At 39.1% G+C, this 21753-nt stretch overlaps 1 protein-coding gene across 1 annotated transcript; it reads left to right on the top strand.

Annotated features, from left to right (window-relative positions):
* Positions 1-8467: 8467 nt before the first annotated feature.
* zdhhc18b (zinc finger DHHC-type palmitoyltransferase 18b) lies at positions 8468-20387 on the top strand. The gene is made up of 8 exons (XM_034301801.2): positions 8468-9112; positions 10300-10460; positions 13876-14031; positions 15075-15212; positions 16656-16707; positions 16926-17028; positions 17163-17275; positions 18904-20387. The coding sequence occupies exons 1-8, from the start codon at positions 8820-8822 to the stop codon at positions 19100-19102; spliced, it is 1215 nt and encodes a 404-aa protein (XP_034157692.2). The 5' UTR covers positions 8468-8819; the 3' UTR covers positions 19103-20387.
* The last annotated feature ends 1366 nt before the right edge of the window (positions 20388-21753 follow it).

Here is a 21753-nt window from a genome sequence, read left to right as displayed (position 1 = left end):
TAGTGCACATACTCATATGGAACCTAAAATAACTTTCTGAATAAATGTGTCACACAAGGCAAAAAGACAAAGCGACAAGAGGTTTGCTTACTGATATAAACTGAAATGGCTGGGTTAAACAAATTATTATACTTGTTGTTTGTCTAAATTGCCTGCCGCTGTTGGTATAAGAGCTTGTTTGGCTTGTTCGGCTGTAACTTTACCCTGGGGAATTAACTGCGAGACTCGTCACAGTGAAAGTCTCATTTTGGAATGCTACTGTGTAAAAGCAGCAAGACAAATCTACAACCCATTCTCTGACCAATTCTTAGTAACTTCCCAGATATATGGTCAATCCAAGCCAACACATCTGTATTTCTGTATCACTGATTCAGAAGAATTTCTTAGAAATGACTTGGATAGGAAACAAATCAGAGGCTGTATTTACAAAAAATATTATCTCACCATTGATGCCATTTAAGTGCAATTAAAAAGTTCCTACAGAAGAATTTCATTTTCAAGCCTGTTCACGGGAACTGCTGAGAGGAAATTTTTCTCTAGGAATTCTTACACTAAGAGGAAGGCTGGAGTTGATGCTGTTGATATGGATAACGGCATGTTTCATAAATGACAATGTTAAATGGCGGACAAATTGTCGGCATAGTCTATACATGTGTATCAATTTAATCCACATTTAATTTCAGTTTATTGTGCAATTGGGTTTCATGTATGAGTTTACCAGGCAGACCTCTACATCAGCCAATCACTGTCATCCAACAATGACTGAACTGGTAATAGCAGTCTGGAAAAAGGGCATTTATTGTTTGATATAAAACATGACTCACAGATGATATTTGCAGTTCATCTCCACTGCATAACAGCAATTTTCACTTGGCCAAATATCAGAGTGTTGTACGGGATAAACTTTGATCTCCAGTGGTATTTAAGTAAGGTGACTGTCTTTGATTCCTTACATCTCCACAATCACTGAAATACTCCCACAGTTGACACAATACCTTGTTAAAGCTTGTGGTCATTAAATATAGCAAACACATGAACTTGATTGCACCATTAAATCGCTCACAGCAGCTGTTTAGGATTGTTTGCGATCCAATTATACTGACTTCGGAGTACCCCGAAGTTTTCACAGCTAGCAAGCTGCTTTCAGTGCTTAAATACTTTCTGAATTATATTATTATTCTGGATTATCACACCCATTTTTAACAGTTTCTCCACAATCCAGTTAGGAGCTACTTTTAGATTAAGATTTTTTTAAATTACAGTCTCAGACATGTAATGTGTGAACTGTGTATCTGCAGAACAGAGCAGTAATCTGGATACCATGGCTCTGATCACCCACAAACACATGGATTAGTGAGAGGGTGAATAGATGACCTTGCGCTTTACATGCATTAATGACACATTTCACTCTGAAATCGAAAAAGGAGAACGAGTCCATTGCATGTTCCCCATTCATGCGGCTTCCACTGTACAGGAAAAAGCAATTTTCAATTTATTAAATACACCAGGCCTGCTTAGATGTCATGTCTGAGTGGATCAAGGGAGACAGAAGGGTATCTCAGGGCTGACAGGTTTAAGGCAACTGAAATGCACCAGTTTGCTATATACACAGGTTTTAAAGAGAATTCTGCCCAATGAATTAGATATCAGTTGCATGCATTCAGGGTTGCTATGGGCCTTCTTGTTTCCACAAACATAATGGAAGAACTCAGTGACAAAAACAGTGAGCTAATGATATACACTATACGGCCAAAAGTTTGTGGATACCTGATCATCACACCTACATGTGGTTCTTCCCCAAACTGTTGCCAGAAAGTTCGAAGCACACAATTGTATAAAATGTCCTTGCATGCTGTAGCATTACAATTTCCCTTCACTTGAACTAAGAGGCCCAAACCTGTTCCAGCATGACAATGCCCTGTGCACAAAGTCAGCTCCATGAAGACATGGTTTAGCAAGAATGGAGTGGAAGAACTCGAGTGTCCCGGCACAGAACCCTGGCCTCGATCACACAGAGGATGAATGGGAATGCAGAAAACCCCACGGACACGCTCCAAAATTTAGTGGAAAGCCTTCCCAGAAGAGTGGAGGTTATTATAACAGCACCGGAGGGACTAAATCTGGAATGAGATGTTTTTAAAGTAGTCACAGTTCAAATTTTTTAAGGCCCATATACACAAGCCCTCCAGAAATGTCAGCTCTTGGCTGAAACAGAGGACCATTCCAGAGAAAGAATAAAATAGGGTGGACCAGAAGCAGCTTGTGACCATAGACTGTGATGGGGCAGGATGGCGTTAATAAAGACATAACTTCAAACTAAATTAGGTCAAAAGGCTATCACACTTGACAAATTTTATAGGCTACTATTTAGTGAATTGTTAGAGTAATTTTATTGCAATAATAGGCACCTGAGAGTCAACAAGACTTGAACTAACTTATACAAACTAAATATGTACACCAGTTTTCTGCAACCAAACAGCAAGATGTAGTCTGGTCTAAAAGTCAGCACCCCCACCACTGACAACAAAAAGCCAGTCAATAAAATTCCCTTGGTTGATCTCAGTACAGTACATAACACTGCCACCTTACTGTTTAATTTGTCTCATTTTTGTAAAGACATTTAGCTTGTCGATCTTTCAGATGTACTATTTTTTTCAATCACAGCTTTACTGAAATCAGATGTTATAATTTTATAAGCAATTGGTGCAATTACGATGGTTTCTGTTTGCTGATAATTGGGCTCCAAAGACAACCAAGCAAGATAACAGATCAGATAACAGTGATCTTGCTAATCGCATCCTTTCTAATCAGGGAAAAGATTGAAAATTATGGACTAAAAGGATGTCTGGGCTCATTTTGATAACATTTACTTAGATTTTACTTAGTGTTTGATACATGAAGTGTGATTTCCATCAGCATTGTCAGTGTGTGAAAGATAAACACACAATGCGTAATATCATTAACTATCCTGTCCACTGCTCCTTCCTACTTCCTCCTTCATGTTCATAAAGCGAGCAAAGTGATTCCAGCCCCAATGAGCCTCTGTTCGCGCTTGTTATAGTTCCACTGACATTACATTTACACTTATGGCATTTAGCAGACGCCCTTACCCAGAGTGACTTACAAACGTGCGTTTTTTGTCCATTTTTTGACCTAGATGCAATAATAACTCTCTATTTAGCTAAACCTAGAAAGATGACCAACTCAGTGGAACATCTGTCAAATAGCAGCATTTTTTAAAAACTGTTGATTACTCAAAAGATGTGATGAATATTTCTAATGGAATGTAAAACGCATGTGGTTGTGAATTGTGAAGGACTTCATGAAAATTGATTAGTTGCTACTGTATATGAATGGTTGGGTTCTGCCAGTGTGAATGAGCTGCCACTGGGGTGAACAAAATATAATAAAGCTTCTTCAGGATTCAGGACAGAGAATCTGAAATTATGGGTAAGGTAGATATCACAAGTAAACAGGAACTGTTTAAGTGTGTGTGTGTGTGTGTGTGTGTGTGTGTGTGAGTGCGTGTGCGATGAGATATCTGGAGTGAGGAAGGAAACACAAGTGAACAAGAATACCACTATGAGCCCCCTCAATGTGTCACTATGGTATGATGGCATCCCCTCACATCCATATTACTTACTGTGTGTGTGTGTGTGTGGGTGTGTGTGTGTGTACACGATGAGATATCTGATGGTAAGAGTGAGGATGGAAACCAAGTGAACAAGAATACCACTATGAGCCCCCTCAATGTGTCACTATGGTATGATGGCTTCCCCTCACATCCATATTACCTACTGTGTGTGTGTGTGTGTGTGTGTGCAAAAATGTCATATCATTTAGATATCTTTCAGATCAGAGCATCTTATGTTGAGGGTAGGAAAGGGAGCACAAACTAACATGAAATGGGACTCCTCATTGTGTTACTATAAGATGGTACCCTTTCCAAATCTTTAAAAACACACACCATTAATAACTAGCTGAATTGCACAGCCTACACAACAGCATTTGTATAAAAGAAAAATGGCACCATTCAGAATTGCACTAACATTTATCTATTTCATCTGTTTTGAATGTCTCAAGTGAATATGCCTTAAAGAGGTTGTTAAATGATTAAATGAAAACACAATTAAACAATTAAGAAATAATTGCCATATTAGACCTTGTTGACCCTGTTACAAGCTCCAAGGGCAAGTAAGTCTCTATGTACTATCATAACTATTTTAATAAGGTACGGGTTTAAAATCGTGGCTCTAACCTATAAAATATGATTAAACTCAACAGCAATAACTGGAGATTTTGTGTATGCGACTCTAACACCTTCTAACATAAGATCTCAATTAGATAAGTAAGAAAGATAGAGGCAAGACAGTGGAAGTATTGAGGCTGTGTATGCAGTACTGTAACATATAAATGAATATGTGTAATAAACACTCTCCACAATCGAGCAATGCAAAAAAAAAAAAAAAAAAAAAAAATTTCCATTATGTGTGCTCGAAAAGAACATTCAGAATGAATAATTCTGAAAATAATTACTGCCTCTCATTCTAAGCATATTGTATTCACTCTGTAGACGGTTGCTGCTGTGGAAACCAGAGAGGAACAAGGCAGTTGAAAAAGTGCCTCATGCTAAATATATCCAAATACCAAAATAAATGAAGAGGAATCAGTGTTAACAATTCTTTGCTTATGCCTCGAGACACACAACAAAGTTTGCAATTGGGGATCTATTGGACTTGATCAGCCTTCACTGTCTACACTGAGGGAGCTAATGATGTTCCATTAAGCTTATACAAATTTATAAAATCTTACGTTGACAATTGCATTACGCAAATGGGAAAAATTGCTAGTTTGGAAACAATAGGCTGGAAACAACGTGCAAGAATTTGCTCTGCATACGTGATTCTGTGGCAGCTTGTAACATTCAGAATATAACACAATTCAAAGGAAAGTATGGATGAAACTGGTGTTATGCAAAAGTGGAAGTTGTTGAGAAGGCCAGCAGGTGTATATGTCAACACAGATGGTAGAACTATACCATAATGAATGACTCTCACTACAAAATGTTACATTAGATGAAGTAACTTTAGTGCACTAACATGTGGTACAAAGCAGCACATCGGTAGCCCTCACTCAGTGCTCCTCTTCGCAATTCACTGTTGCATGTAGGGATATCTACCCGTGCTACTGAGTGCTCTTAACGTGACATTACAACATGGTGTTCCTGACCTCATGGAACTTACCAGAGTTTTCTGCACTTGTGACTCACTTTCTTTAGATGGATAATCTAAAGATTTGTACTTCCATAAAACCTTGCTTCAGTGTGTGATCTCACCTGCATACTGTAGACCTGTAGCTAAGAGCAGCTGCTGTAATCATAATGTCTTTACAGTGTTTTTTCCTGGTCTCCTATTCAAAATATTCTCATACTGAACATCCTTTCAACACATTTAGTATACAGTTGTAGAAGAGTAATGATTTATTGTTCTTATTACAGGACTGTTATTCACATGATGCTCTTACTGAACATCCCTTCAACACATTTAGTACTGTTTGACTGGAAAAAAAAACTGCTGTAGAAGGATATTGATCTTTGACCCTTCTATCCGGTTTCACCCAGAAGACGATGGGTTCTCTTTTGACTCTGGTTCCTCTCAAGGTTTCTTACATCATCTCAGGGAGTTTTTTCTTGCCACTGTTGCCTCTGGCTTGCTTATTAGGGATCTAATTCTATAGGGTGTCTGAAAAAGCAGGAACCAGTGAGAGTAAAACTACATATACTTACTCTTGTATTTATTATTTACAACATATGCTCTACATGTTCACTGTTATACATTATGCATTTTCTCAGCCACGATATCAAGTGTTTGTGGATCTTGCTCAACATATTCCCATTACTTCCTGATTTTCGTAGATACAGAGTTCTGTAAAGCTGCTTTGTGACATCTATTATTAAAAGCGCGACACAAAAAAATTGAATTGAATTAAAGTTAATGCTTTGTTTGCTCATGCCTATATGATTGACGTATGTCTACTGGGAGTATGTAGCAACTTACGAGACTGTGGTTTGACTCAATGTACCACCAAGAGTCCTGATATTTGGGGAAAGAGCGTGAAAAAGTAAACAAACTGTTCCAATAAGCAAAGCCTCTAGTTAATATAGTTAACAAGACCAGAATGCTCCATTGTCAGGTACTGGAGTCGGAAGTATATGCAAGTTGCGGATGACTATTTAAGTGCATAAAAAAAACAAAAAAACACTAAGAACATGAACAAGTATTAGTCAAGCATGGAAACACACAAGAACATAACGTGAACATGACAAATGTTGGGTAAAATGTCAGAACTTACATACTAATTCTCATTAGGATTGAACATGACTCAGATTCATGTGATCGCATATGATGGGTAACGTAGTCTGGTGCTGCTTTCAGCATTTAAACGTATTACAAAGTTTCAGACACTTTCTCATGTTTTACAGTTATCCCTTCCTTAGTGGTAACACCTATTCTTTTTAGTTCAAGCAACATACTGTACATACTGCTGAATGATAGCCTTAGATTGTGCAATATGAACAAGGCAGAAGTGCTGCTGTCAGCATTTGTTGACGGTTTTGAGAGGATGTATGGGAAAGATTGAAGTCTCAGCAGAAATGTGAGACCACTTTAAGTGTAAAAAAAGGTACAACAAGTAAAACACTTTAGAAAATGAAATCATTCTTATAAAACAAGGGTCAGGAGCATTAATTTGATCATTAGTTGACATGTAGCTTGGGATATGCAGTCATTGATTCTATGAATTGTGCTGGTTGTTAGATAAAAAAAAAGAAAAAAAAAGAGGAGTGATTGTATCTGGTTTGCTTAAAGAGAATGTCATTTATCACAGTGTGCAACTTATTGTTTAAAACAATTGTCAGATTCTCCAGCAAAGTCACATAGTGCAGTATCATGTAATATTTTCCATAATTACTGATGTCATTTAGCAATCATGCCTGTTTTTTTATCTACTGTTGCCAATTAAGAACCTTTTTCACTAGATTTGCCAACTTTAATTTAAAAAAGAGTTTAATGACAAATGTAGTGACTTTGTAAACAGATGTTAGCAACTGTCCTAGACTTGATGTGGCTCTGATCACCATTGTTCCCCAACGACCAATCACTGATCACCATTACTCCCCAACGACCAATCACTGATCACCATTACTCCCCAACGACCAATCACTGATTACCATTGTTCCCCAACGACCTTATCATCATTGCTCCCCAACGACCAATCACTGATCACTATTGTTCCCTAACGACCAGTCACTGATCACCATTGCTCCCCAATGACCAATCACTGATCACCATTGTTCCCCAACGACCAATCACTTATCACCATTGTTCCCCAATGACCAATCACTGATCACCATTGTTCCCCAATGACCAATTACTTATCACCATTGTTCCCCAACGACCAATCACTTATCACCATTGTTCCCCAATGACCAATTACTTACCATCATTGTTCCCCAATGATAAATCACTGATCACCTTTGCTCCCCAACGACCAATTACTTATCATTGCTCCCCAAAGACCAATCACTGATCACCATTACTCCCCAATGACCAATCACTGATCACCATTGTTCCCCAATGACCAATCACTGATCACCATTGTTCCCCAACGACCAATTACTTATCACCATTGTTCCCCAACGACCAATCACTGATCACCATTGTTCCCCAACGACCAATTACTTACCATCATTGTTCCCCAATGATAAATCACTGATCACCTTTGCTCCCCAACGACCAATTACTTATCATTGCTCCCCAAAGACCAATCACTGATCACCATTACTCCCCAACGACCAATCACTGATCACCATTGTTCCCCAACGACCAGTCACTGATTGTCATTGCTTCCCAATGTCCAATCTACATCCAATCCAACCCATAAAAGCAAGTTATTCAACCCTTAAGAGTTTCCCTTCTTCTTGTCTGTGTTCTTGATAGAAATTAAAGTATTTTGTAAATAAGTAAATAGTAAGTTTGTGGTGCTGTGACCAATGAGGTCTTGTTTCTATAAGATATCATTAATTAATTAATTCATTAATTAATGTATTTATTTACGTATATATTCTGATAAAACGCAATTGTTCTTTTCTATTCCAGGTTTCTTCAGGAAAACCTTCCAGATTTGCTTCATGTAACATGTTTTGAAACGCAAATCATCATGACGATTACAAGAAAATTCAAACGACGTGACGCCATGACATCATCTGGCGACTTCAGGTGACTTCTGGAGTGTGTATTGATCTTCCCCTGAAACAACATTGGTCCTGTTTACTCTCACCTATAAGATGTTTCTCTCATGACATGCTTCAGCTATCATCTCATTATTATTATTATTATTATTATTATTATTATTGTGTAGATTGTGTTTATGTTAACAGAAGCCAGTTGTGTTAACAGTGAAGAAAGGCATTGTAATAAATGATTGTGTCATCAGAGTGCAGTTCTGTTTCCACGCCCATACAGGAAGTCGGTGCATTACGTCACTACCTGGTACATCCGCCTGGTTGGGGTTAAGCGTTTGACATGTTACAATAAAACAGTGATTAATCCGCGGATTGACGTCATGAGGACCTGCTGAAAACCGAGGTAGCTGAAATGCTGACATGCTGTCTGACGTCGGGTTTGAGAAGTATTTCCGGTCACGTGACGCCAGTGCTGCCGCTCCTCCGTGTAAAGCAGGATCTTATTCACACAGACACAGTGTGAGGAGTGACTGAGGATACAGGAAGTGGAAGGGTTTCTTTCTGGAGGTAAACGCGGATGACAGTTCTCCTACCCTACAAGGAAGCCATGAAAAGCTGTGAATATCAACAGATAGATCCTCATGCACTGTCTACACCAGCACCTGGACACACACCGGCTCCTCCGCGTCCTTGCCAGGAGAAGCAGCAGCAGCAGCAGCAGCCCAGGCGGCTCAAGAGGAAATGGGAAGTGTTTCCGGGAAAGAATCGCTTTTACTGTGATGGTCGGATCATGGTGGCACGTCAGAGTGGTGTTCTTCCTCTCACCATGGGGCTCATCCTCGTCACCAGCGGCTTGTTTTTCGTGTTTGAGTAAGTGCTTGACTGGGTTTGATACTATAGTACAGTGACTGCACACACTCCAGTGTCTACAGTGAGGATCTGCACTTACTAGGCATACTTACATACTTACATACTACATACTACATACATACTTACTAGGCATACTTACATACTTACATACTACATACATACTTACTAGGCATACTTACATACTACATACATAAATACTTACTAGGTTTACATACATACATACTAGGCATACCTACATACATACTTACTAGGTTTACATACATACATACTACATACATACTTACTTACTAGGTATACATACTTACATACTATACATACATACTTACTTACTAGGTTTACATACATGCATACTACATACATACATACTTACTAGATTTATATACATACATACTACATACATACTTACTAGGTTTACATACATACATACTACATACATACATACTTACATACTACATACATACATACTTACTAGGCATACATACATACATACTACATACATACATACTTACTTACTAGGCATACCTACATACATACTAGGTTTACATAAATACATACTACATACATACATACATACTTACTAGGTATACATACATACTACATACATACATACTTACTAGGTTTACATACATACATACTTACTTACTAGGTATACATACATACATACATACTTACTAGGTATACATGCATACTTACATACTACATACATACATACATACTTACTAGGCATACCTACATACATACATACTAGTCATACTAGTCATACTTATATACATACTTGCTAGGCATACTGCATACATACATACTTACATACTTAATACATACATTTTACATACATACCAGTTCCCTAATATATTCTTCATATTTTCTATATCTATTGTATTTGTAAATAATCCTTTCGCCCTCTTTCTTCTTCTTCTCCTTCCCCTTTATCTTCTTATGTAGAGTACCTGAGACTCACAACAAGCATTTCAATGTACAATTGTTCCTGACATTTTGTGCACATGAGAAATAAACTTGAAACTATCACACAACTGCACAACAATACTGGAATTTTTTTTTTTTGGTAATCAGTGCTCGCACTTTTGGATATTCATTGTAGACTGTAAACTGAGTCATTTAACTATTTTATTTTAAGACTTATTGATGCTTAGATATATCCAAGGCTTTCATGTCTGTTGTGTTTCTAGTTGTCCTTTCCTGGTCAAACACCTGACCGGCTGCATCCCGGTGATCGGAGCAGTCCTTTTCGTGTTTGTGGTCATCTCTCTTCTTCAGACCAGCTTCACGGACCCTGGCATTCTTCCTAGGGCAACACCTGAGGAGGCAGCCGACATCGAGAAACAGATTGGTGAGTACACTTAGTCACCATTCTGTCAGATTTATTCATTCAAGTTTAATTATTAATCGTGTACTCATTCAGTGAACATAACTGAAACAACCAAAAAAATGATTCGTACCCAGGGTGACGAGTATAATGATCTGGCCTCTGTCTTTTTAACTTAGAATATAAGACAGCAATATAAGATTTCATTTTTAGCATCCATATCAGTATATTTGCTCGTATCAAATCTTTTAAGGTAGATTGCTTTGGATTTTTGTGGAATCAAGCGCAGCAGCACCAGAAATGGCCGTTAGGCAGATACACAGTATGGTATGCAGAAATGAGGCTGGAACTGATTTCTTTCTAGCCCAGACTCTAGATTCAAAGTGTGGGGCGAGCAAAGGATTTGCGGGTAGGGTGTAGGTGAGATGGAATATAACCTACCAAAAAAATAAATATTTAAATAACCATTTCCGTGGACTTGGTGGCTTGGCGTTTAGGATGTATGCCTTGCACCTCAGGGGTTGTGGGTTCGAATCCCACCTCCGCCCTGTGTGCATGGAGTTCGGAGTTCTCCCCGTGCTTCAGGGGTTTCCTCCGGGTACTCTGGTTTCCTCCCCCAGTCTAAAGACATGAGTTGTAGGCTGTTTAGCATGTTTGTCCGTAGTGTGAACGTGTGTGTGATTGTGCCCTGTGATGGGTTGGCATCCTGTCCAGGGTATCCACCGCCTTGTGCCCCGAGTCCCTTGGGATAGGCTCCAGGCTCCCCGCGATCCTGTGTAGGATAAACGGTACAGAAAATGGATGGATAACTGTTTCAGACTTGCCATCCTTCGCAACTGTGAAACACAAAAATATGCCAAAAGAGCAGTCTTCTTTTTTCCCCTAATAAAACATCAGATGAGCTAATCATCATGTGAATCCTGAATGACTGACAGTTGCACAGTGCAGGTGTTTTGAGGTCTCCACTTGAAAGATGCGCTGATGTATCGCTCTTGCTTTTTTGTCACAGTAAATGGAGTAAATGGAGTTTTTTTTCATGTGAAGGATAAATCATTGTGTGTCTGACTTAACTATCATTAAATAAGTATATAAAACATCAGTTAACTACTGCTTAATATGTTGGCCTAAATAGTAAAAAAAAAAAAAAGTCACGAAAGAGAAAACGGCTGAAAATTTTGACCAAGGAAAAAAACATTAAAGAGGCTGATAATGAAGTTTCAAATCTAAGAATTTACATGTAATTTTAATGGTAAATATAATTGAACGGTGATTTAAAACACTGTTTGTTTGCTATGCTGTGGTTTCAGAATGAACATTAGATCGTCAAACAAGCAATTTGTAAAAGAATTGTATCAAAAACGTACTGTGTTTCTTACTGTTCACTGGGTTTACTCCCTTCTGCTGTATTATAAGACTCTTTTTTTTTTTTTTTTTTTTGAACAAAAAGATTCACTATTTTCTGTTTACGATGTTTAAAATAGGCATCACGAATGCAGCTACCAGTCTGTTTGTGTGTTACAGTTTGCCCCACATCATTCATATTAGGCCCTTGGTGAGACATCCCTCATTACTCATCCCTAATAGTTTAACTGTCAAGCTGTTGATAAATGTTAGATTTTAGCTATCCAGCAGCAGTCAAATATCATGAGCAGCTCTCACTATTCTTATCCAGATGTGGGATTTTGGTGTGATGCAGTTCTTAGAATGGTTTTCCACAGCTAGGTTCAGACTGACACTGAGGTGGAGCTCTTCTTATATTTTTTGTAGGCTTCTGTGTGCCATCTTTTATTGTACTGTGTAAGTAAAAAAAAAAGTACCCACACAACTGCAGTTCGCTCACTCTCTCGCTCACACACTCGCTTTCAGTATCCGCTTATCGTGGTCAGTGGCTACACCCTGAATGAGAGTAGGGCACCATGCACACACACATTAACACACATTCACACGTAGAGGCAATTTATCTTAGCCAATCCCCCTACTGTGCTGTGAGGCGGCAGTGCCTCCCACTGGCACCACACCGCCCTCCTACCTGGAGTTAATGGCACTAATTAGGGATGCTCCGCATCCTTTTTTGATATGATACCTATGTTAAAATGTGTTGCAGTGCTTTTCCACTGGACGGTGTGGCACAGCCCGGCCCAGTAACTTATCCTAATCCCGGCTTAGGCAGTTATGATGTAATTGTCCAGAACCAATGGTCTAACAAAAGACCGTTTCAGGTTTAGGGAGAGTAGGGGAGGGGAGGGCATAATAATATTAGGAGCTGTGTACTTGGAACTGCACCCATTGCAAAAAAAAACAAACCTCAGCTGGATTACAGATTTTTAGCTGATTCTACAGTAATGCAGTGTAAACAGGTAAAAAAAAAAAAAAAAAAAAATACAGTACATTTTCAATGTAATCCTGTTATAAATTGGGTGTCTAATTTTGGTGTGAAAAAGCAGGAGAGTCCCAAAAAAAAAAAAAAAAAAAAACCCACACACAGCATTTTGATCTTGGAGAGTCTTAAGGTTAATAATGGAGAGTTCAACACCCCTGCGCAGATGATTCCAGGTTCATGTATGGCTCATCTCCTGTTTTATTGGGTAGAAGAAGACCGCTCTTTTGCCACAGAATACTCCAGTGTTAAACTGCGGCGCTCGTACACAAATAATTTAATATCAGAATAAATATCACTGGATGTTGTAGCAATGCAGTATCTCGTAGGAACAATAATATCGTTATATAGGTTGGAGGTTGTGCGGTGACCAGAGATGGTGGTTATGATGAGATAAGGACTACATGAAAGTTAGAAAACTGAAACAAGCCCAGAAAGAAAATAATGTGCATGGTAGTGTTTCCCTCACAGGCAGGGTGAACCATTGAGCCTGCCATACTGCAGCCTTTATCAAAGCCTTGTGTCAGTAGACCTGTTTTAATTTAAGTAGAAATAAGAGAATGGTTGGCAAACAGTGCAAAAATGGGGGCATCAACATGAAAGTAGTTGACATACAGTCCTTTTTATTTCAGGCTGATCTAGTCGGAGAAAATAGATCTAACTGCATTGTTATGCCCCGTTTCACCAGTTGTATTTTGTGATGTCGTTTTTTCCATTAATATGCTCTTGGAATCTCGTAGTTGTTTGTATATATTTGTAATTTGGTAAAGGACTGTCATTTTAACTGATCTATATCAAGAAGGCGACAACATGGTGGCAATTTATAGCAACATTATCTAATTTCGACATCATCATTGTGGTTATGGTCTAAGAATTTCCCACTGCGGAAATATCCTGTTGTTAATAAATGCCATAAGAACATTACAAGAACGTTATACATTATAACGTAAAAGTCCATTTGCCTTGATGTAATTAACATCTTTATATACCTCTTTTTTTTGTTGCCATTAAGAACGGCTATTCTCTAACTCTGCTCCAAACCTGTTTTTGTTTTCTTTATAGATAACCCCAACGGTTGTACCTCATCCTATCGCCCCCCTCCTCGCACCAAGGAGGTCGTTATCAACCAGCAGGTCGTTAAGCTAAAGTACTGCTTCACCTGCAAGATCTTCCGGCCGCCGCGCACCTCCCACTGCAGCTTATGTGACAACTGTGTGGGTGAGTAGTGACAGAATGGCAAGGATGACATTTTCTTCGCTCTTTGGCATGGGTGTCCTTCAGAAAACGCTCTGCAGTTGAGCTTATGTATATGTCTTAGTGATATTTGCTAATTCCAATCAAGAGTACTTCATACTGTCCTAAATGCAACATCTGTCTTGGGAAACAAACGTAAACTGCATCATACATTGTCACTTCTGGTGCACTGCCCAAGTTGAACTTGATGACGCGTAATCACTTGCTGGTTTCTCGGCTTAAATGGGTGCATGAGTTAGCAAATTTGTGAAACAAAGAATTGTGAAGCAGTAGATACAAAAGTATATTAAGTTGCTGAAAAAACCTGTTTGGAAAATTGTCTTCCAGTCCAGAATGGTTGTTTGTGTTTGGATGCGCATCCTGTCAGTCATTTTATATACGCTATACAAGCCTGGGGGCGGAGCTTCATGAATATTGGCGGGAATCATTCAAACGTTGAATACATCTAACCGAGACCTAAAAAAAATCTAATCTTAGCTAATGCACCTAAATTGGCCTGAGTACTTTGTGAACAAATCTGTTGGAAAGCAAGTATTGTCTATAATACTTGAGCCTGTACAAGTCCCTGGAGGATTAGTGGTTAGGCCACAGTGCTCTCACCACTACGACCCGATTTCCCAGCCAGGAAACCAACCCCAGCCACCAGGGGTTGCGTGCAACAGTGCACTCTCAGTGCCGGTCCCAAGCCTGGTTAAAATTGGGGAGGGTTGCGTCAGGAAGTGCGTCCGGTGTAAAAACTGTGCCAAATCTAATACGCTGAACAGTGATCCGCTGTGGCGACCCCTAACGGGAGCAGCCGAAAGAGGAACAACTTGAGACTATACAAATTTAACTGAGCTTACACCTTATTCAGCTTTTTATTTCATCTGTTTGTCAGCGGTAGTTCCGTACTCACGTTAGTTCTGAATTGTCTGTCTGATTTTAATACGCAGTGTTAGCATTAGGTCACAGGAGTGCTATCTTAACTTCATAAAATAAACAAACCCATGTATTTTCCTTTTCTTCAGAGAGGTTTGACCACCATTGCCCCTGGGTAGGAAACTGCGTAGGAAAGCGCAACTATCGCTTCTTCTACATGTTCATCGTCTCGCTGTCCTTTCTTACCGCCTTCATCTTCGGCTGTGTGACCACGCACCTGGCTCTGAGTATGTATGCTGCTGTAGGATTCACAACTTCACCTCAAACTGAATCCCATACATGAACATTCAGTTGCCTCCTTCATGATGACATGAATAGCACCACTACCTTGATTTTTTTTTTTTTTTTTTTTTTTTTTTTACTCCAGAGACCTTTTCGCTTAAATGTTGTGTAGGTAGGCGTGAGGGAACGATAGGTTTTACGATTAACCAGGTCATTCTGTTTAGAGAGAAACTCTCCAAAAGTTAGAACAAGGACTGCTACTGCAGCAAACTAGGTCAATTTATTTGCAAAATGCTAATATGTGTTTACATCAAGAAAAGATGGTCCAGGAATGGCATAGCTGTCCAGGAATGGCATAGCAGCCTCGTATTACTGGTGATCGCTGGCGGTATAGCTCTACTACATCGCCCAATAGTGTACCGCTCTGCTTATTGTTGCTATCTACGTCCTTTGTAATGCTAAGTGCTGGGTGATCTCTGAGACTGTAATCAAAATGGCATGAACCTCGTCGTAAATCTATAGCCAGTGCACTCGACATTCCATTTCAATTATATAAAGCTTGGGATGAACATATTACACCTTCTTTACACCAACATTCAAGTGATGGTACAAGCGAGGACTCTGCCACTATCTTGGCTACTCAAACCATATCTCAGTTATCCTAGTTCCAGTATGCAGACCACTGCTGATTCAGAAGCAGTAAGAAATGCCGGCTTGAATGGAAAGTCTCAGCTTGTAGGAACATCTCCTGAACTGGTTTATACCGATGTCAGCCATTCCACTGATCAACGTTAGGTGCCAGGGTTATTTTGTCCATTGGGCTGTTGTTGGGCCACCATGACCAACAGACTTTCAGCCACCTTTCTGACTCAACATTGGCAGGTTTGTGATGAAAAGTGCTCCTTTCCCAACACTGGGCCAGCATCGACATAACTTTGTATAGCAAGGGCTAGCATAGCTACCTTAAATAGATATTGGACCAAGTCAGTTTGCTAGGTAAGACAGTGTTTAGGTTGGGTTACTGTAGCAAACAACTGACGTTAGATAGAAAAAAAAAAAAAAAGTGATTAGACATTAGTTGAAATTAGGTTGTTTGAGATAACCTATGAAAGGATGCACTGATGTGTTTAGATTATAGTTGACCTCATCTATTTGTTCTGAGTAGAATAAATACGGAAGACCAGCTCAGTCTGTTCAAAACCTACCATTCCATTAAGGATTTCCTTATATAGGAGAAACGTCTCAGATCCCATGCAGTTGTGTGAAAAATGCTGTGCAGTTAATGATCTGGCAAAACCAGACTTAATAACGAGACTTCTTGATAATTTCTCTATATTGCTAGTCTTGAACTGAGCAAGAGAAACAACTTACCAGATGGTGCTGTCTCTTAATATTTATTAATAACCTGATTAAGACCTAATAAAGATTAAATATAACTGTTTTTACAGGGTCACAAGGAGGAAACGGGTTGGTTTTTGCACTCCAAGCAAGTCCTGCCAGATATCCTTTTGGCTTTCACCTCCATTTTGCTACGGTCTCCTGTGAAGCCATGTGTCTTAAATAATTGATTATCCTCTCATTATGACTGCCCTTTGGTGCAATTACTGGCTTCTATTTTTATCCTGCTAATAATTACACATGTAAAGGGCATGTGTATAAACTTGATGTGATCTATTTGTGACTTCAGTCTTCTGGATTTCTCCTTTACTCCTTTCCACTGCAATAGAGCTAGTGGTTTGCTTCTTTTCAGTTTGGTCTATTTTAGGCCTCTCAGGTTTCCATACGTACCTGGTTGCTGCTAATCTCACCACAAACGAGGATGTGAGTGTTGTACATTAATATCTAATGGTCAAAAACTATGTACTTGAAACATCATATGCTGTAATGAGAGTTGTTTTAATGGACATGATGTCCTATAATGGTGATGATTAAAGGCTTTTTTTTCTCTCTTCCAGATTAAAGGTTCCTGGTCAGGGAAAAGTGGGAACGATGAAACTGGGAATCCTTACAGTTATAACAACATTTTTAAAAACTGTTGCTCAGTGCTCTGTGGGCCCATGCCTCCCAGGTGAGTGAGCTTGATTAACTGAATTGGACAGTTATGACAGTATGAAATTAGAATTGCACAAGGTTTTGAAAGTTTAATACATTTTTAATACTACAACACAAGTGAATGATGCAAGAGGTGAACACTAAGCTGACCATGAGTTTTGCCTCAAAAATCAAAATGCACTTGCTAATTTGACTTGGGTGGGTAAGAAGTTACACTATTTGGATAAAAGTTTGTGGACGCCTGATCATCACACCTATATGTGTTCCTTCCCGAGAGGCACACAATTGTATAGAATGTCTTTGTATGCTGTAGCATTATAATTTCCCTTCACTGGAACTAAGAGGCCCAAACCTGTTCCAGCATGACGATGCCCCTGTGTACAAAGCGAGCTCCATGAAGACATGGTGTGTGAAGGTTGGAGTGGAAGAACTCGAGTGTCCTGCACAGAGCCCTGACCTCAACCCCACTGAACACCTTTGGGATGAACTGGAACACCGACTGCACCCCAGACCTCCTCACCAACATCAGCGCCTGACCTCACTAATGCTCTTGTAGCTGAATGAACACAAATCCCCACAGCCACGCTCCAAAATCTAGTGGAAAGCCTTCCCAGAAGAGTGGAGCTTATTATAACAGCACATGGGGACTAAATCTGGAATGGGATGTTCAACAAGAAGTACATATGGGTGTGATGGTCAGGTGTCCACAACCTTTTGACCATATAGTGTATGTCATGCCTTCAGCTTTTTGAAAAGATGAACTGAAACAGTGAGAATATTTTGCTTACCTTGTTAATGAAGATGGATAGCCAAACAAATGTTTAACGAAATTTATAAATCCCTCCACTGCCAATCAGCCAACATGAGCAAGTTGGTAAGAAATCTGGTTATATAAAGTATCATGACTTTGACTTTAGATTCGGTAGGTTTTGCCCATTTCAAGGCAAGTTTGTATGCAGAAGTGATGCGGCGTGTGCAACACATGGAACTGTGATGCAAATTTCAAACCAAACTTGAGTAAATGCTCCCAGTGCAAAAGCCTGTTCATTAGCTAGAACATTGGTATTTAAAACATAGCCTTCATAACCTCAAATTATGAATTATCCCTTGGCATCTGTTATTAAATAAGCATTTACCATTAGTAGATATTAAAATGTAATTAGGGATGTATCATTTTAAATTACAACTTTAAAATCCAGAAAAATCCTGTTTTTTTGCCTGAGCCGAACTTTGTTGAAGTGTCAGATAGTCTCATACTGATTGACAATGGCTTCTCCCCTCGTGAACAGTGCTAGTGCTAGGAAATTGTGTAGGAGCAACAAGGACGAGCTTCAACATTACTTTTATAAGATGTAACATTAAGTTATGTTATGTGCATGGTGTGTTGATGTATTTTGTAGTATTTTGCTACCATGCTTAATATCGTCCACATTTTGGTATTATGATAACCCTATATGAATTACCATGTGAACATGTGAAACTAGCAGGGTGTCAGAATCAGTGATTTCTATCAGATTTTAAGCTGGGAGTAACCGAAGTTGCACAGTGTATGGAATATGGTGTCACCCTCTTCTGTATGGATTTACTAGCCACACCTTTGTGTAACAATTGAAACATGTCCCACTCTTTCTGTCATTGTCCCAGTTTGATAGATAGAAGAGGCTTTGTGTCGTTGGAGGACGTTGTCCACGCTGGTCCCACAGAGATTGGGTTTCCTGCTGCAAAAAATGACATCAACATGGTAGGACGTGTGTCTGTAACGGGTCATGCTCCTCTCCCCATTTCTTCTACCCTAACCTTTCAGCAGTCTCCCCTTCACATTCAGAGCCACTCTACAGCCTGAGTGATCACATGCCTACCCCAAACCAAGCATCTCCACCTTCCCTGGATGAACCATAGGAGTGGACTTTTTCTTTAGTATGTTGCCTTTTGGCATGTGAAACACTGCTCCTGTTAAATATTCATATCAAAGCCTCTGCCACTGCTCAAAGGGATGAGCTTGGACACAAGGTTCATATTGGTTGTACTCACCTCCATTTTAATTTCAGGAACTATCAGTAAATTCAGCTGTTGAGCTTGCTTGACTCGACGTCATGTGACTCCATATCAGTGCATGTACTTCAGAACTCTGAAATGCATTTTCTTAATGGAAAGAGGAAACGAAACCTGTCACTGTTTGCAATGTTATGTAAAATCTCTGGCACTGAACTTGTGATCCGACTGCTTATTATAGGTTGGGTTGCGTCGATTACTGTAAAGGAAGTACTGTAGGGGCAGTACAGCTGTCATTGTATCTGAGACCATGGTATTGCACAAAAGTGGAAATAAAAAAAAAAGAGCTAGTAGACTGTTTTTAATCAGTAGATTTTTTATTGGAACATTTGTTTACATCTTAGCTCAGGGTTTTTTGTACATTTTGTGAAGTTTGTGGTTGGCTGTTTCACTAGATGCTGCTTCTTCTTTGGGTTTGTCAGTCACTGTCAATATTAACGGTAGTGCAGTATTATCCGATGCATTGGCGCACAAAACTCACACTGTTTACAATTTAGGAGCATCAGTAGTCAGTAATCCTGTAACTTTTTTTTTTCCACAAACTGGTCCTTTTTTAAACCTCAGAACTAGTGCACTATTGAAATCCTGCCCTGCCAACAAGTCAAGCTGTCTGCTGTCTGCATAAATGGCTTATTTTCTTCGTTTGCACTTGTTTTTTTTTCTTCCTAACACAGAACAGGAGTAGCCATGTTAATGTTAATGTTAATGCTAATGCTAATAGGAATCAGAATTGGCTTCCTGTTTACAATTTGATCAAGCGCTTACGAGTGGAGCCTAAGAGATGCGCTTTGCTGTTGATGTTACTGGAATCCACCTAGATGCCTTATGTCATATGATTGTGCTAGAAAGAGAAAACCTGTTTATATGAAGCCATTTGCATATGGAGAACATGCAGTACTATTTTTGGGAGAATGATACTATGTGATTTGTTGCAAAACAAAGGATATCCAGCATGTTTGTAAAATATTTTATACGTCTTTCTATTTATCTAATGCGTCATGCTGTCAATTTGTGTGTCTATTTTTTTAAATCTATATTTTCCAGATGTGAAATAAACTTGTTTTTTGAAAAACATACATTTGAAGTTGTGCATGCAGATTTGTTACTTTGTGTTTTATTTAGAATTGGTGTATAAGTTAATAAAAAAAAAAAAACAATATCCATTACTTTTAGCTCATTTATCCATTAGTGTTGCCACAGTCATAACTATGGGTGTATGTTTAGGAGGATGATTGTCTGGACTTTGCACTGTCCTGTGCCAGTTGATGAATAAGTTGGGATCAGCAGTGGGATGGGGAGGTCAGTAAGACGCAGGCATCAGCTTTGGTTCACTAGTTAAGCCGGCATGGCTGGGCTCTGCATGCTGCCTGGCTGAACACAGTGAGCAGCAGTATCTAAACCACAGGGCTGATTCTCACTCTGACAAGTCTTAACAGGTCATGCCATCAGATCTCCCTCAGCACTGCTCTTCCTTTTCAGGTAGACTTTTCAGACCTTGAATTTACGTCTTTTGTTTGGCTGCTGAGTGTAGGAAATGGATAATGTGAGACCATATCATGCTGCATAAGCTTAATATTTGAATATATGAATTTCAAGCTTGCAAAATGTATTCTTACAGATTTTTTTTTTATTCTATAAAAATGAGCATCTTACATTGGCATAATAATATTAACCCTTTCAAATAGTAATGTTATGTTTTATTTGAAATTGAAATGATTTAATGGTCGATCATTTTTACTGTATTTTATTTTAACAATGCAGGCTTCTATCTCAAAGTTTTTTTTTTTTTTTTTTAATCATTTGCACAGTATGTGAGGACATACTGTATGTACATTGTAAAGTGACTTAAATGGCAATAGATGCGACTCAGTGCCAGTGCAAGGGGAGGCAAAAAGTGCTGATGTCATGATGAAATGGCAAGTTCATAGAGCTGCTTCATGTGTCTTATATATAGAATGAACTTGCCTGATCCTTTTCCTTTTCCTCCATATTACTCATCACCTGCATGAGTTCTCTCCTAAGTGTTGCTGCCTGCCATGTTCAAACTTGCTTGTTGGATGTCTGTGTGACTTTTTGTCACTGGTTGCCTCAATTGCTTATACTTTCACCTCTCTTTCCATTTTGGATATCTTTGATTACTTCTTTTACTATTTCTATCTGTTGTTTCTCTTTCTTCACATATTCCACACACCTCTATCCTTAATCTATGCTTAATCAATCCTTAATTGTCTCTTCTTTGCTTCTTTTCTGATGTCCTACTTTCTTTGCATTTATTCTTTATCCTTCTATCAGGATACTAAAGGCATGTTGGATACAGCCTCTTGCTCTCCTCACCATTCCAGCCCCTGTCCTCAAAGCAAGTCCCAAACCTTGGCCACTCTACCCACCGTCACTCCTTCTCCTGCTCCTGTGCAGCCGAAGGTCTCAAAGGTCCGGAAGACG

This window comes from Pangasianodon hypophthalmus, chromosome 29, assembly GCF_027358585.1.
Source record: "Pangasianodon hypophthalmus isolate fPanHyp1 chromosome 29, fPanHyp1.pri, whole genome shotgun sequence".
Lineage (NCBI taxonomy): Eukaryota > Metazoa > Chordata > Actinopteri > Siluriformes > Pangasiidae > Pangasianodon > Pangasianodon hypophthalmus.
The sequence above is the reverse complement of the archived record's forward strand: the minus strand, read 5'-3'. Positions and strand labels throughout refer to the sequence as shown.